The sequence below is a fragment of the Vanacampus margaritifer genome, chromosome 2, assembly GCF_051991255.1.
Source record: "Vanacampus margaritifer isolate UIUO_Vmar chromosome 2, RoL_Vmar_1.0, whole genome shotgun sequence".
NCBI classification, from domain to species: Eukaryota; Metazoa; Chordata; class Actinopteri; order Syngnathiformes; family Syngnathidae; genus Vanacampus; species Vanacampus margaritifer.
In genome coordinates, this window is record NC_135433.1 from 26,817,997 (window position 1) to 26,834,736 (window position 16,740).

Sequence of the window (16,740 nt, forward strand, 5' to 3'; positions counted from 1 at the left end):
TAGTGTCATTTAAAAAAAAAAAAGTATTTTGTGTAGCAGGTCAGCAAGCCAGTAGTGGGCTAAACCGTGATCTACTTTTACAACTGAATATTTTTTTTCAATCAAATTTGATGAATTTGCTACGTTTACTCATTCACTAGCATTTCACTAGCAATCAGTAAGTAGTGCTGGCTCATCAAACCTCAGCTAGATTCCAATCAAATTTGTCCAAGATGACATCAGCATTTTTTTCTCCTCTGGTCAGAAAGAGCAAAACATGTTCATTTGACATGCAAAACTCTACAAACGAATATCATGTATCCTTTTTTTTTTTTTGCTTTTGTTGCGTTAGCGCAACAAAATGAATCACAAGTCATTTATATTAATGCAACAATATTTTATTTCATTGACTTGACAGAATAGGAACCCCATAAACAGAATGGGATGTAACGAAGCTGCTGAAATGATTCAAATAGTAAAAGTACACAGAAAAGTTGCAATCACGTCAAAGAATATGGGAAAAACACTTAACATTCAATTTGCCCAAATTCAAAAGTCATGCAAGTACACAAGTACTGTGATTGACACGCACACAAAATAGGCAGATTGTGCGTCCATTCAAATACACAACAGTCAATTAGCATGACGCCACCAGAGGATACAGTGTTCCTACGCTATATTGCGTATTTTTATTTTTATTTTTATTTTTTAAAGTTTACAGTCCTGCAATGCCCTCGCATGTGGTAAAGCTGTTTGTCGGATATCAGGAGCACAGTTAAACACAATAGCACTGCCACGCAGAAGCTGCTGTCAGCCGCAGCTCATGCCCAGACACTCACATTTGCTTGCTGTCACACATATGCCTAGCCAGCCTCTTAAAGGCACATGCACGGACAGACACTACAATATGTACAGTATTTTCTATGCATTTTAGACCAGCAGTTTTTTTTTGGTTCAAATATACTTACAATGTGTTTAAAAAGTTGTGTTTTAATATTTTCAAGTGTGTGGTTGTAGTATTAAAATAATAATTATTTTTTTTATTTCTACGACACAGATTTTGTGAAGTAGATTTGGAACATATCACTGGCAATAAAAGGAGTGCTTTGCCGCCGCCTGGTGTCTTGCCACAGAATTATGTTAACGTGAGTTGATGAGCCTTATTGAAACAAAAGTAGTGCTTCACCACCATCTTGTATCAAAATGCTAAGGAATGCATGTTGAATTGAGTTTTGAGACAAAAGTCTAGAGATTTTACGCTTTATTTTTGGCACATTTAGTGCCAAAGAACTGTTGAAGTGAGTTGATGAGTTTGGACAAAAGTAATGCATTAACAACATCTTTTGGCATTTTGGTACCAGGGAACTACGTTGAATTGAGTTTGGCGCTTTGCCACTAGTTTGGTGTCGAGGAACCATGTTGAGGTGAGTTGAAACTTCTTGGCCGCCATCTTGTTGCTGAGGAACTATGTTGAAGTGAGTTGAAGAGCTTCACTTTGACAAAAGCAGCGATTTGCTACCATCTTGTGGCATCTCGGTGCCAAGGAATAAAGTTGCAGTGGGTTATGGCTCATATGGCTCAATTGGACAAAAGTAGTGCCTTGGCACCATCCTGTGGGGTCTATAAACCTTTTTAGGAGGCGCATTTTTGCTCGGTCCCAATTTCTTTGTGAAGATGTAATCTTGTTTATTACTGAAGCATATTTACAGCCCCCCCGCCACCCCCAAAGTCATACGAGTCAAGTGATACAGACACACACACGTGCCAAGCACGACGCCAGCTCAAGAAGCAAAACAAGTGTACGCCAGATGTGCGTCATGTGACTCCATCACAACATACGTAAGCATCCACACCCGAAGCTCGTCTTCTGTAATGTGATTTCTTTGTAAGGAATGTATGCTACACTTAACGGGGCCAAGAGTGCTGCCCGGTGCTTCTGGCTGGTGTGTCTCCGTCTTGGGAACCTCCCGGATGTCCCGTCAGGCTGCTTGTCCGCATGTTCTGCGGCGGGTATGGGAGCTCGGACCGCCGTCACGCCGAAAACCGGCCGAGGGGCTATTACGGGATGCGCCGGGCTCATCATTCGGGCTGCGGGCCGGAGTTCCAGGAGAAGAAGCTGGGAAGTTTGAAAATGGAATCCCGCCGGCCCTGCGGGTCGGGCAGGGTCAAGGTCTCCGGGGCCGACTTCTTACGGGGGCGGTCCTTGGGCACGGTCAGGAATTCGGGGGCCTCTGTGGATAGGGGCGTGGACGGGGCGCTGTTGGGCCCGCTGCGGGCGTTGGCGGGCAGCGGCGTCTCGGTGATGGCGATGGCCGGCGGGAAGGTGCCGATCTTCAGGTTGGTGGCTTCCTGCGTGGCGCGCTCGTACTCTCGGACCTCCTCCATGGTCATGTCTGGTGTTGAGGACACAAGGAGGGGGGAGGTCACATGACACTGTTAAAAAAATAGTTTTTACACAAACAAAAAATATTAGGGGTATCAAAATTTGTGTGTTAATGTTGAGTTAATTTAAAGTTCCTTTAACGCCATTCATTTTTTTAAACGCACGATTAATAAACGGCCCCTTACTTGGAATTGAAACTGGGGGAATTCCAGTTGTAACACAGCAGACACGTCCATGTCCAAATTTAGCAGTAATAGATTTAATAATAATGCATATATTTGGGGATCAAATTGTATTTTACAATTTTAAAAATGTGCAGAATTTCACAAGTTACTTAATGTTAAAGATTGGATAGCTCTTAATATGAAAAGAACAATGCACTGAGCTGTCACCAACGTATTACAAATGCAATTATGCCATCTAGTGGCAGAAAAATGACTTCAAGACAAATCAATATCACACATTGTAATTTTAACTCAATTTTATGAATTATTATGAAATTTCTGTATCAATGACTAAAAGATGCAGCCATATTTCTATTAGTTATGTTAACAAGAGTATGAAAACTTAAATATTTTAATATACATTTTATTTTACATTTAGAACAAATTTAAAATGCTCAATTAATCGCGAGTTATTGAAGTCATGCGATTAATAATGATTAAAAAAATTAATCGCCTGAGACCCCTAAAAAATATATTTTACAAATATTGGCAAAAAAAAAATAGCAAAGTGGTTAAACTAAGTTTCTGAGGTCAAGATAAAAATATTTTATTTCAACTCATTCACTCCCAGCCAATTTCACTGAAGCAACCCCCTTCACTCCCGGTCGTTTTACTGGATTTTGACAGATTTTGCAAGGCCCACAGAATATTGTGTTCTATTGCTATAAATACATGTAACCTACCAAAAGAAAGATTCGAGTCTCTTCTTTCATCAGGAAAAAAAGTAAATTTTCTATTTGTTTCCATTTTGCAGCAATTAGCATTAGAATATAGATAGGTTTCTTCATTATTAAAAAAAACTGTTGAAAACACTGGGGGAAAGAGCTTTTTTGCAACATGGCCCCGGTTGATCTCTTTGGCCGTTTTTGTTGTTGTAATAACTACCATTGCTTTAAGCGACCTCTCAGGTCAGAGGCTGCATCAAAGCCTTCTGTATGCTCTAGCATAAAAAAAAACCCACAAAAAATGTATAAATACGATTTGGAGACCATGGGAATATTTAAAATAGAACGTATTTATACGTTTTTGGGAGCAAATGAGTTAAAGGTGCAACACATTGGGGCCAATTAAGTGATTTTAGCTGATTAGTATCTTGTGAACTGCGGTAAGTCCCTGAAAAGAAATGCCGAATTTTCATAGCTGACCCTTTCTTTCCTGTACGGTAATGGTGTCAGTCAGTTACTGAAAGGTTTGCGACTCACCAATCCACTCGTCCACCCAGGCAAAGGCCTGCTTGTGTCCCAACAGCAGAACGTCTCGTATTACCTGCATGAGCACAAAAGAAGAAAAGTGTCAAGAGGCGTTTCAAGGATGCGAGGTAGGAATCCAGCATTGAGTGCTCTCCATTGACAGTTTCAAAGTACGTCATGTCCTCAATATTTTGTATTCACCCCCGAGAAGAACGATGATTCATGAGTTCAATATCCCAATTTATTCATTTTTTAAAATGTTCTCATCCAGACCTTGTGTACAAATTGCTCCACGCGTGTCTGCAGGCCCCACACTTCAAATTTGACGCTGACCAGCTTGTAGGAGCACATGATGGGGTCCTGGGTGTCCATCCAGCCTTCCTGCAGGGGGCCACGCTCCGTCTTCTTGGACTTGAAATAGCGCAAATCCTACGCGAGACAAAAGTAGAGATAAATAGATAAAAGTAGTGCTTTAGCGCCACCTTGTTTAACTATGTTAACATTATGGTGCTGAGCTTCCATTAGAAAGATTGTCACCCTGGCAAGTATAAAAAGTATTGTTTTTTTTCAGAGGCTGTTGGTTCTATTCATTGACTGTACTCGTGTATTTCTGTGACTCCCCACGCTTCGCTTTCTTATCTAGCGAAGCAAAAGTACAGTACATCAAGTACATAATATGAATTTCTAAATATTGTATTATTGTAAAGCACAAAATATGGATTAGACTTTTTATTTGTTTGGAAAATTGTGGTTATAATTGAAACGTACAGTATGTTTTGTTTTTTGAACCGATAGACATGTGCAACGTTACAAAGCCGTTCAACCATTGATACAATTTGGTATGATGTTGTCGTTCCCAGCACACGTTGCGTCACTTATGCCTTACTTAATCCACCTCTTAAAATCACCACTGTCAAACAAAACATCTACACAAAAACGCAATAGAACAAACAACTGTGCCACATATTGTTTTTGAAAAAAACGGCTTTTATCTACTAAAGACATCTGAAATCTGATTGGCCAAAAAAACTAAAAACAAAACAACATCCACATATGAACTGGAAGCAGTAAAGCCAAGAGAAATGTTACCAACTGAATAGAATAGGTTTGAAATAAATTAATCCAGTTTCATGGAACAAATATTAATAATTTAGGTTGTAAATGTAGGTCAGTACTACTGACTGGCTTTGCTGCATCTCTCACCATTTAATCAATTCTAATTCCTAACTTGTAGCAAACACACACGCACTTGCATCTGTGGAAACGTGCGTGTAAAAGTCCTCAAGCACATGAACACAGAGACAAGCTGCTGGACGGGAGTGCCCCCATTATCACGTTTACGTTCGTTAATCAGTGGTCCCTCCGGACTCATTATGCTGTTGCGCTCATTTGTCGGGCTGCCGTGTTGGACTGCGGCTTAACGTTCCGTTCACGCAGGGAGAGTGAGCTGTGTTGGAGCTGCGAGCACATGTTGCACCGGTGGCGCGCCAGGCCTGCCGCGTATGCCAAAAGTGTCAGTGTTACTAGGGTCCAATTAAGATTGGGGCCCGGTGTTGGTTAAAGCTGCCCTACCACATCAGTCTAGAGTTCGCTATTCCTAAGAAGAACAAAGATGTGGCACCGCACCCCAACCCACAATTCCAAAAGTGTCGGCTAAAGACTAATCAACAGCAAATAAGCGCCCTCTAAAATTAATGCTCTGGCGCCATCTTGTGGCATCTTTGGGTGTTTCGGAATGAGCGCAGAATTAGCAAATTAGCGGGTTTTTCAGCAAGTAACAGATAATTGAAGTTGAAGTGAGAGGAAGAACTTTTATTAGGACAGGACAAAAACCTGGCTTGTATAAAAGTAGTACTTTGGCATTGTCTTGTGGCATCTACAGTGTTTTTTGTTAACCTATCCTCTATTTGCTGAAAAAAAAAACACTTATTCACTGTTCACTTGTGTTCTTTCTTAAAGGTCCTAAAACGCCAATAGAAATAATAGAAAATGAGTGCTTTGACGCCACCTTGGTCCCAAGGAATATTGTTCAAGTGAGAGAAAGGACTCCTTCAAACACCATGGCTTGTGTTTTGCTACTCACAAATTCACCTTTCCCCTAATTTATTTTTAACCTATACAGCCTCATAACAGGAAAAAATCACCTATTTGCATATTCTTATTTTTTTTTTAAATCAGAATTTCAAAATGATAAGAGGCAGCATCGTCGTCACCTCTGAATCCTTGCAGTAGCGTTCAGGAACCTCATCATAGACGATGTCCACAAAACACACCTCCGTTTCCTCATCTTTGGGCTCGCTGCAAAATATCTGCATAGGAAGGCACAATTCAAACAAGTGACGACAGCCCGATCAATAATGCGCTTTCGGCCATTGACAAAGTGTCGGCTGTGATTTCCCCAGCCACAAGCTATGTGTGTGTGTGTGTGTGTGTGTGTGTGTTGCAGGGGCATCTTGAAAGTCAAATCAAAGAAGAGCCAGACTGAGATACATAAAGGAGGCAGAATGATACAATAATTTCCTAAAAGTACAGCTCAGATTAGATGAGAACTTCCCAGCGGCCCTTTGAGTGTGTGATGGAATGAGATTCTCATCTCACACACAATAACAAACAAAATGCTCCTGACACTTTTTTCGGCTTTTGGGACTTCTCAGCATATGAATTATGAAGTGACATTTTTAAACTGGTTGTCCATTGCAAATAGTGAAATTTGAGACAATAAGAATTGAGAGGGAAAAAACTCGTGATTATTTACACAGGTGAAATCATGCGAAGGTGAGATGTGACAGCACATTTTTTTATTCCATATTTAAAATGTGGAATAAAAAATGTCTGGGGCTTTATGCCCCTGGCAAAGTCACCCATGACAAACAGGTCCTACGTGAGGGACCAGACAAAGCATTGGTCAAACAGACCCCTTATGATGAGTACAAACATTGGATCTTGGTTTCCCTTGCCAGGACGCAGGTCACCGGGGCCCCCCCTCTGGAGGCGGGGCTCGAAGGCGAGCGTCTGGTGGCCGGGCCTTTACTCATGGGGCCCGGCCGGGCATTTCCTGAAAAGGCAGCGTGGGTCCCCCTTCCTATGGGCTCACCACCTGTAGGAGGGGCCAAAGGGGTCGGGTGCGTAGCGAGCTGGGTTGCGGCCAAAAGCAGGAACTTTGGCGGTCCAATCCCCGGCTACAGAAGCTCTTGGGACATAGAATGTCACCTCTCTGGCGGGGAAGGAGCACAAGCTGGTGTGTGAGGCAGCCAAATTCTGACTAGATATAGTCTGACTCTCCTCCACACACGGCTTGGACTCTGGTACCAATCCTCTTGAGAGTGTCTGGACTCTCTTCCACTCTGGAGTTGCCCACAGTGAGAGGCGCAGAGCAGGTGTGGGCATACTTATTGCCCCCCGGCTTGGCGCCTGTACATTGGGGTTCACACCGGTAGACGAGAGGGTAGCCTCCCTCTGCCTATGGGTGGGGGGACGGGTCCTGACTGTTGTTTGTGCTTATGCACAGAACAGCAGTTCAGAGTAGCCACCCTTTTTAGAGTCCTTGGAGGGTGTGCTGGAGAGCGCCCCCTCTGGGGACTCCCTTGTTCTGCTAGGGGACTTTAACGCTCACGTGGGCAATGACAGTGAGACCTGGAGGGGTGTGATTGGGAGAAATGGCCCCCCCAATCTGAACATGAGTGGTGTTTCGTTGTTGGACTTCTGAGTTCGTCACAGATTGTCCATAACAAACACCATGTTCAAACATAAGGGTGTCCTGTCCATATGTGTACTTGGCACCAGGACACTCTAGGCCGCAGTTCGATGATCGACTTTGTAGTCATGTCATCGGATTTGCGGCCGCATGCTTTGGACACTCGGGTGAAGAGAGGTGCGCAGCTGTCAACTGATCACCACCTCGTGGTGTGTTCGGTCTGATGGCAGGGGAAGATGCCGGTCAGACCTGGCAGACCCAAATGTACTGTGAGGGTTTGCTGGGAACGTCTGGCGGAATCCCGTCAGAAAGAGTTTCAAGGCCCACCTCTGGCAGAACTTTTCTCTTGTCCCGAGGGAGGTGGGGGACATTGAGTCAGAGTGGGCCATGTTCCCCGCCTCCATTGTTGAGGCGGCCGATCGGAGCTGTGGCCGTAAGGTGGTCGGTGCCTCAAACCCGCTGGTGTAAGGGATGCCATAAAGCTGAAGGAGTCGTCCTATCTAGCTGACAGGTACCGGCTGGCCAAGCGGAATGCAGCTTCGGCGGTTGCTGAGGCAAAAACTCGGACATGGGAAGAGTTCGGTAAGGCCATGGAGAATGACTTCCAGACGGATTTGAAGAAATTCTGGTCCACCATCTGGCGGATGAGATATGCCCGGAGTTCCTAAAGGCTCTGGATGTTGTGGGGCTGTCATGGTTGACACACCTCTACAGCATTGCGTGGACATCAGGGACAGTGCCTCTGGATTGGCAGACTAGGGTGGTGGTCCCCCCCAGAGGGTGTGCTCCAACTATAGAGGGATCACACTCTTCAGCCTCCCTGATAAGGTATTTTCAGGGGTGGTGGAGGGGAGGGTAGTTGAATCCTGGATTCAGGAGGAGCAGTGCGGTTTTTGTCCCGGCCGTGGAACAGTTGATCAGCTCTACACCCTCGGCAGGGTCCTCGAGGCTGCGTGGGAGTTTGCCCAACCAGTCTACATGTTCTTTGTGGATTTGGAGAAGGCGTTTGACCGTGTCCCCCTGGGAGTCCTTTGGGGGGTGCTTTGGGAGTACGGGGTACTGAGCCCCCTGATACGGGCTGTTTGGTCCCTGTACGACCAGTGTCAGAGTTTGGTCTGCATTGCCAGCAGTAAGTCGGATTCGTTCTCAGTGAGGGTTGGACTCCAAGGCTGCCCTTTGTCACAGATTCTGTTTATAACTTTCATGGACAGAATTTCTAGGCGCACCCAAAGCGTTGAGGGGGTCCGATTTGGTGGCCTCAGTATAGCACCTCTGCTTTTTCTCCAACTCTCACTGGAGCGGTTCACAGCCGAGTGTGAAGCGGTTGGAATGAAAATCAGCACCTCCAAATCCGAGGCCATGGTCTTCAGTCGGAAAAGGATGGCGTGCTCTCTCTGGGTCGGGGATGAGATTCTGCCCCAAGTGGAGGAGTTCAGTTGCAGCGTCTGCAGTGATGCGGACTTTGTATCAATCCGTTGTGGTGAAGAAGGAGCTGAGCCGAAAGGCAAAGCTCTCGATTTACCGGTCGATCTACGTTCCTACCCTCATCTATGGTCACGAGCTGTGGGTCAACGTAGACAGCTGCAACCACCAGCGCCAACGTCACCGTTAGCATCAGGTGGTCAGGTAAGTTGATCGATTGCCTTTCTTATATTTCAATAGATTGTACATTCCAAAAAATGTAACAACCAAGTGGCAACATTTTGTTTTTGGCAATAGTGCTGAGTCCTTTATGAATAAATGATGCTAGCAATGTAGCGGCTTTAGCGCACTGAGGGCGTTTTGGTGGCCAAAGAGGCGGGATGGGAGAAAGTATTTACTGTAAATTGAGTTGTAACAAGTAAGAAGGTAAGGATGATTTTTTTCACACTTTTCATAGAGAGGCTTCACAAAGTTCTTCACATAGTTTAAATAAGTCACTACAATGAACAGTTTGAATTCAGAATGGAAAATATTAGCAAGCTTCTTAATGAATATCACATTTAAAAGTGGCAATTTTTGTAATGTGAGAAATTGTTCCCTGCATGTCCTGAATTTTGGTGTCAATAAACTGAGAAATGTGGAAGAACAATGTAAAAATCTTGTGAGATTATTTTTACAAAATCGTCAGTTTTTTTGTGTGCCTGTGTTTGGTAGCGTGATTCCTTTCCCCACAATAATACAAAAATAAGAATATCTATTCTATTACGTAGAATTTACTGTGATGGAAAGATGAAAGATCAGCTACACGTGAAATTGCTAATTATTATTATTATTTTTTTAAATTTGGCACTTGGACAGATTTTGGTGGGCCAGGTGTCATCCGACAGTTGCACTGCAAACTTGAGAAATGGGAGGAGGGGGTAAAACTACCTTGCTTGCTGTATGTAGTCTTCTACAACACCCTCAAATGTGAAACGTGGACCATCTGTGCGAGAATGACGAGACTGCAATGCCTATTCGTTGGCCACTGGGTGGTGCTGTGGCCTCTTTTCTGAACTGACGCTCAGCATTGCGTAATGTGTTTTTAAAAGTGACACAATAAAACAAACTCACAGTACTGGATATGAGTAAAACGTAATAGTGACACTCTGTACTTAGGTAGAAGTACAGATACTTGAGTAAAATACCCTAGTATATGTAGAAGTATGGATTTATCTCCTTAAGTAAAAGTAACCAAAAAAAAGTACAGACTGTACATAAGTACAAAATTTGTTGTTAATGAAGTATTTGTACTTAGTTACTTACCACCACTGGTAATGAGACTTAAAAACCGCAAAGAGTATTAAGTACTATTATTCAAATTTCATTGAAATATTTTCCTTTTGCTCCTATTTTTTGCTGGGCGCGTAAATAATCAAGTAAGAAGCAATCATGTCCTCGTCACATACGGAAATAAATGAAAGGTGGCACATGCAAGGGCTGCCACTCATCTTCCTCACTTTTAAAATCCCGATTTATGATTAAATTAGGACTCCCATCCTCCTCTTCGCATCATGGCCCATTTCATATTCACCTCCAGACACTTTACCGGCTCTCGTTGGCACTCACATTTTGAAGCATCACATCTTCCCCACTTTTTCTGCCAAGCCATTACCTGCTCTGGCTAATATGTACGATATTTCAGCACGGAATTAGTCAAGCCCTCTCTAAGCTGCTTTTAAAGAGAAAGATAGCAGAGAATATGATGAGAAAAGGCAATCAAATAGTGGGCAAGATCACGCAAGCGTTGGTTGTGGCAACTTTTGTACTCACGTTATCATTGCTCCCTTTGTTGTCTTCGTATTTGCTCTCTATGTGGATGGAGAACTTGGGCAGGAAAGAGCACTAGTGAGACAAACAATTAAAATTTTACACCATTAAGTTACCACCGGAAAAAAAATAAGTAGCACCATCATAACTGACATTAAAAGTGCTCATCAAAAACATGACATCAATACTAAAGTATCAACACAGTAGTGCAAGTTTAATTCATACTTAAATAATTATTCAATCAACTTGTATTGCATATTTAATACACAAAAATGTAGAGTAAAATTGAAAAACCAAGCCATTTTTAAATATAAAATCCAAATGTCTTGTGCTAAATTGTTAAATACAACTGAACTAAACTTTACGAAATGAGGCGAAAGACATGGGACACAAAAACAAAACACTGATCACACAGACAACAAGAACACCCAAAATCAAACAAAGTCCCAACCCCACAGAACCAAAATATAACAACTGGGCTGATTATGGTGTTCCTGATTGTATAACAAGGAGACCAATAATACCATTACCTTTTTTTATCATTATTAAAAGCCATAGAACAACGAATGGTCAGTGTTCCATCACTGTCAAACGAAATTATTCATTTTCCAACTCAAATGAACCTGGAGCCTGAAGTACTTGTTGAGGTGGCAAAATGTTGCTTCCTTTAATTGGCTCCAAGGGGGAGGGATTTTCCCATATCTTTTTTCGGAATGCTGTGCTAGGTTTGAAGATTAATCTTGTGCCATCAAACTTGTATGAAATGATTAATAATCCAAATAATACAGTTGAAATACAGATTTTTTTCTCGTGCGTTTTCCGTTCAAAAAGTATATCTTACTTAATAGTAAAGAAATGCTGTTATTGTGCAAAATTTGAGTGAAGCCCAGCCAGATCCCACCTATTGCCAGTTCTTTGTTTCGCCCACCCACTGCCCAAGTGGGGCCCAACAACAAAGCCCACTCTATGCCCATGTCCAACTAGACCAAGTGGTGACCATTTGGGCCCCAACTGTACATATTTGCTGGGTTGGCATTGCATCAGTTCGGCACGTCGCATTCAAGGCAAGTTTGTATTTTTTGGTTTCCTGCTGCTGAAAAGCTTTTAAATCGACCTGTATAATGGAAAACAATAATTGCACGACAACCTTTGTTTGATAATACAGAGCATTCATTGCAGATTTGCACAACTCTGCAGCCACTTCAGCTTTAATGAACTAAAAAACACTTGACCCAAAGCATCCTTAACCTTTTGTGGCGAACGCCAGACCTCTGCCAAGGCCAACTTTAATTACAGCATTCATTTTTTTCCCCATTGGATTTGCACCAAACTGTAAACAGCGCGCTCATGTGTACGCTGCAGCCGTTCACAAGTCTCCTGGACATCATTCCGATGGATTTTTGTGTAAAGCCAACAGCCTGAAGTGAGAAGATCAAGCAGCTGTTGTTTTCTTCCCCTATTGATGTTTTCTGGCCACCTCTGGTGGACAGGCTCGTCCATCTTAGCGCTTCATCTCAGCTCAAATCAATTAACAAGTTACGATATAGCCGAGAGGGGCTGGTTGGAATGTTTTTATGCCCTTCATTCGTTCCTATCGACTTGCTGATCTTAGATTTGGACCCCAACACATGAAGATCTTGTTGGTTCATGATGGTGTTGCGTGCTAAACTCATGGGTGTTGGTGTTTTATGATCTTCTCCGCCATTTTGTGGCATCTACACACAATTACAGCCCCCTTTTACGTCTACATAATGAAAAATAACCTTCATCTTCGTCCAAGTATTTGTACAGCTTACTCAGAACAACTGCTGTTATTTCATGTCATTCATTTCACGAGTGCAGAACAAATGGAAGCATCGGAACGGTCATTAATGAACCTCTCATTTGCACTTGTATGGCTTCGTGTGTGCAGACATTGAAACTACTCACCGTATACTCTGATCACATTCCCAGCGGTGGTTGGCGGTGTAATGGACAGAACGTGTGAGGGGGGGGGCGGCAGGAAGAGAACAAAGGAGTAAATGTGTGAGTGATGAAGAGAAAAACAGCATTTGGATGAAAAAGCATTCGGAGTCCTGATATCACGTCAGTTCCATGTGACAGAACATGGAACAAATCTATAAGGCAGCCGCACTCGAGGCCACGCTCACATCAGCGTGGCCTCGAGTTCCACGTAATCAAAAGTTTACCTTTTACTCTACACATTTTTGGGAGTGACATTTAAATCCTTGAAGCATACAAGACTACTTTGATAAGAATATGTTGATACGATTGATTGAAACCTTTTTTTCCTAATATGCAGTACAAAAAAAGAAAATCAAATTCCTATTCCGTCACATTTACCTAAGATGCAATTTTAGTGTAATATTTCTTCTTCATTTTCCCAATAATTTGTATTGGATGTTCATGTTTAGTAAGCAAACTGATGAGGAGTACCGGTGATGGTGTATGGGTAGTAGTTCCAAGCCTTCTCTGTCACGTAGAAAATCTTGGGCACCACCGCTTTGGCCCAATTTGGTAGCTTGCTGTAACCCACAAAAAACATGACAACAGGGTGAAAAACATTTCACCATTTGTGTTTTTATTTTTCTGTTGGAACAATTAAACTTGGCAATACAATTTGTTCAGCTGGAAAGCTCTTTTTTTTGTTTTTTTAAAACGATACCCCATTTGTAAAGAACATCGCATTTGTGTGATGGTCACAGCAACTGCAGACGAAGGCAAAATGTGCCAAATGCTCACTGCCTGTGCCAAGCAATTCATTCTGCTATAGCTGCAGACTCGCTTTTAGTCTTTTCTGGTGGTGCTCTGCTAGCCAAAAATGCCATCAGAAGCACTCACTTGCTACTTTCATTCAGTAAAATGGTATTAGTTTATTCCAAACTGTCTATTCATAGCATTTCTCTTGGCGACACTGCTTCCAGTACATATATGTGGATGTCAGTTTATTATTATTATTATTATTATTTTTTTTTTTTTGTCCAATCAGATTTCAGGATCCACGTGTTTCCATGTCAATCTAATCTGCTCTGGGCCTTCACCGTCTGTTAGTGATTTCTTGTCTATGTTTCTTTAAGCAATCAGATTTCAAATTCATCCTCACAGGGCCAGAGCACTGGCCCTTGATGACATCAGCACTTTCCCATCCTCTGATTGGTTAGCAAAATTTTTCGACCAGGTAAACGTGTCTGTTTCTGGTGAGTTTGATGTTTTGTAGTTTTTATGTCTTTGTCATGCTATTAGCAAAAATGTTTGGCATATGGTTTTTTTCATGGTTGTTCTTAACTCATACGCTGCCATTGACGGCTATAGACGTCAAAAATTCATTTGAACTATTTCTATTAGTTTAACATTTTTTTCCCCCACTTTTGTTAACAAGAGTATGAAAATCTAGATTTTTTTTATTGTACATTTAGAACAGGTATAAAATTTGTGATTAATTGTGAGTTAACTATTGAAGTCATGCAATTAATTACGATTAAAAATTGTAATCGACTGACACCCCTAATTTTTAATAATCTTTTCTTATTTTTTTTTAAAAATCACGTCAGGCGATTACATTTTTTTAACTGTAATTAATCGCATGACTTCACTAGTTAACAAATTTTAGATCTGTTCTAAATGTACAAGAATTTTTTTTCTAGGTTTTCATACTTTTGCTAACAAAAGTGGATTTTTTTTTAATACTAATAGAAATAGTTAAAATGATTTTTTTTACGTCTATAGCCGTCAATGGCAGTGAATGAGTTAATCTATCAAACACACGTTTCTCAACTTTTTTTGTCTAGTTAAAATTCATTGGATCGTGGATAGGGACCAAGTTCAACCGTGAATAGCGAAAATTCACAAATAATGGACGGTCCCCTAAATGTGATTCTAATTGCCTAAGTAATCGCTTAAATACGCCACAAACGATGATCCCAAAACACTTGAGGAGAAGCTCTTTGCATTTGAAAGAATTACAGACATATTGTAGACATGAAAATTCAGACTAGGCAGGTTTTTCTGCAAATAAGATGAACCATGAATACTATATGGAGGTCCGCTATTTTGGAGTCCTAGTCACCAGGAAGAGGCACTGCAAAGCATCCAGCAGCGTAAAGTGTTACCAGAGGTCATTCATTCATGACGGCCCCTGTTAATGTTGATTACACCCAACACCCTGCAGTGCTCTTGCACATAAAAACTACATGACGGACTCTTTATGCTGATGGTTGCAGGCACCTCATTGAGCATCCCAGTAAAATTGACATGAATACTGTCAGAAGGTTAAACGAGGACACAACAGGACTTTAGCGATACAATGAGAAGTGTTCAAGTCACAGCTTAAAAAAAAGAAGAAGAAAACTTGAAAATAAGGGAGATACTTATAGGACATAACAGTTGATGGTGAATGGACAGCTTCATTATTGAGTTCTGAGCAGCCCAAATAAGGCTCGGCCCAGATGACAGCAGCCTGAAAATAAGCCAATCAGGCGAGGCAGAAGGCCGCCAAGTTGCACACAAAATTGTCATTAGATGTGCTGCATATTTCCCTTTCTCTCTTAAATCAGTAGTAAAATGTGATAACACATTGTTCTCAAGAATCCTAATAGTTTTATAGAAATGAAAACCAGAGACTGGGACAGTGAAGCAATTCTCCGGACATAGTCGACTTGTTCCATGTCATTATGCAGCTTTACGTGCGGCCAAGACACCTCATACACTGACACACACTTCATTGCATCATTTAACAAGTGCAATTATCCAGAGAGGCTTGCATCAAGAAGCGTTTAACCCTTTGTTGAACAGGGAACCACAATTACAAACATAAGTGGCCCTTTCAAGTGGACACAAACTCCCCTTAAACACCCAGCCCATACGAGAAGAAAAATAACGATAATAAAGAAAAGTGTACCGTGATTATATAACTACCTAATTGTGTAATGTAATCCAACAATTATTTCAGGTTGAAAATTTTGGCTCAATGCTGGCCATTTTTGTTCCTTCCATTGGATTCTGATTATGTCCACCGATTACGGCAACACATGGACTGTGGGATGCCGAGAGAGGATTGGCCATATTTGGCGCCCCTCATACCGCTATGCTCACACTCCAACTGGCAGAAGGGCTCCAAGGACACGCTGTCTTGTATGACAACTTCTTTAACCTGGGGAGAGCAACCCCTCGGGAGAAAAGTGGCAGATGGTTGGCACAACCACGAGACATAAACCAGAGATGGCTAACTCTTCAGCTCTTACAGCAACCACAGAGGAAGACACTGTTGTGGTGCTTTCTAGCCATTGTCTTGAGTGAAAGTTTCATCTACACTGTAAAAAAAACAACCCTGTAATATAACAGAATTTTACTCTTTATTTTACAGTAAAAAAAAAAAAATCATTTAATTTACAAAAATAGACTGATTTTACATGTCAAATGTAAAATAACATGGAATCACTGTAACTGTAAGAACACCCAATATTTATGTTCTTTTACAAAAAAACAAAACAAAAAAATAGCTACATATATTGATTGTTAAAATTTGTTCACAAATGTATCGTGATTTCACAAATATTTGTTATTTAATGAGATCAAATGTAAAATTCAACTTTAAAACCCTAAAAAAGAAAAAAAATTATATATACTAAGAAATTAACAGTAAAAATTTAAATTTAAAAAAAAGTGAAAATAATTACAATTTCTGTTATGTCCTACAGATTGTAGCATTCATTGTATTAATCAAATGAGCAAATGTATCTTAATGAGATATAGACTGCAGAAAAAAAACAAAAAAAAACCACTGTAATTTTCCAGCAGCTGGGGCGCCAGAAAAATACCGTGAAATAACAGAAAATGACTTCCTCGTAAATAAACGTAAATTTTCTGGCAGCTGGGGTGCCAGAAAAATGCAGAAGTAGAAGTTAAGGAGTACCAAGGTTTTTTCTGTGTACAAAATTCAGAGGCGGCCACCTCCACCTTATTTGCTTACCACCTCCAGCCTAAATGACTGATAATGAATGAATGCTTAAACATGATAATATTCTTATTGGAACTATTATT

General features: G+C 41.4%; 1 protein-coding gene across 1 annotated transcript in view; it reads right to left on the reverse strand.

The window, feature by feature from the left end:
• Nucleotides 1–355: 355 nt before the first annotated feature.
• The window catches only part of pitpnc1a (phosphatidylinositol transfer protein cytoplasmic 1a), a 64,512-nt gene continuing 48,127 nt past the window's right edge, over nucleotides 356–16,740 (reverse strand). The window contains exons 3-9 of the mRNA XM_077558480.1: nucleotides 13,138–13,226; nucleotides 12,631–12,638; nucleotides 10,705–10,776; nucleotides 5,990–6,085; nucleotides 4,050–4,205; nucleotides 3,789–3,852; nucleotides 356–2,372 (exon numbers count right to left, since the gene is read on the reverse strand). Coding sequence (XP_077414606.1) covers nucleotides 2,059–2,372; nucleotides 3,789–3,852; nucleotides 4,050–4,205; nucleotides 5,990–6,085; nucleotides 10,705–10,776; nucleotides 12,631–12,638; nucleotides 13,138–13,226 — 799 coding nt within the window. The 3' untranslated portion in view covers nucleotides 356–2,058. The remainder of the gene's footprint in view (nucleotides 2,373–3,788; nucleotides 3,853–4,049; nucleotides 4,206–5,989; nucleotides 6,086–10,704; nucleotides 10,777–12,630; nucleotides 12,639–13,137; nucleotides 13,227–16,740) is intronic.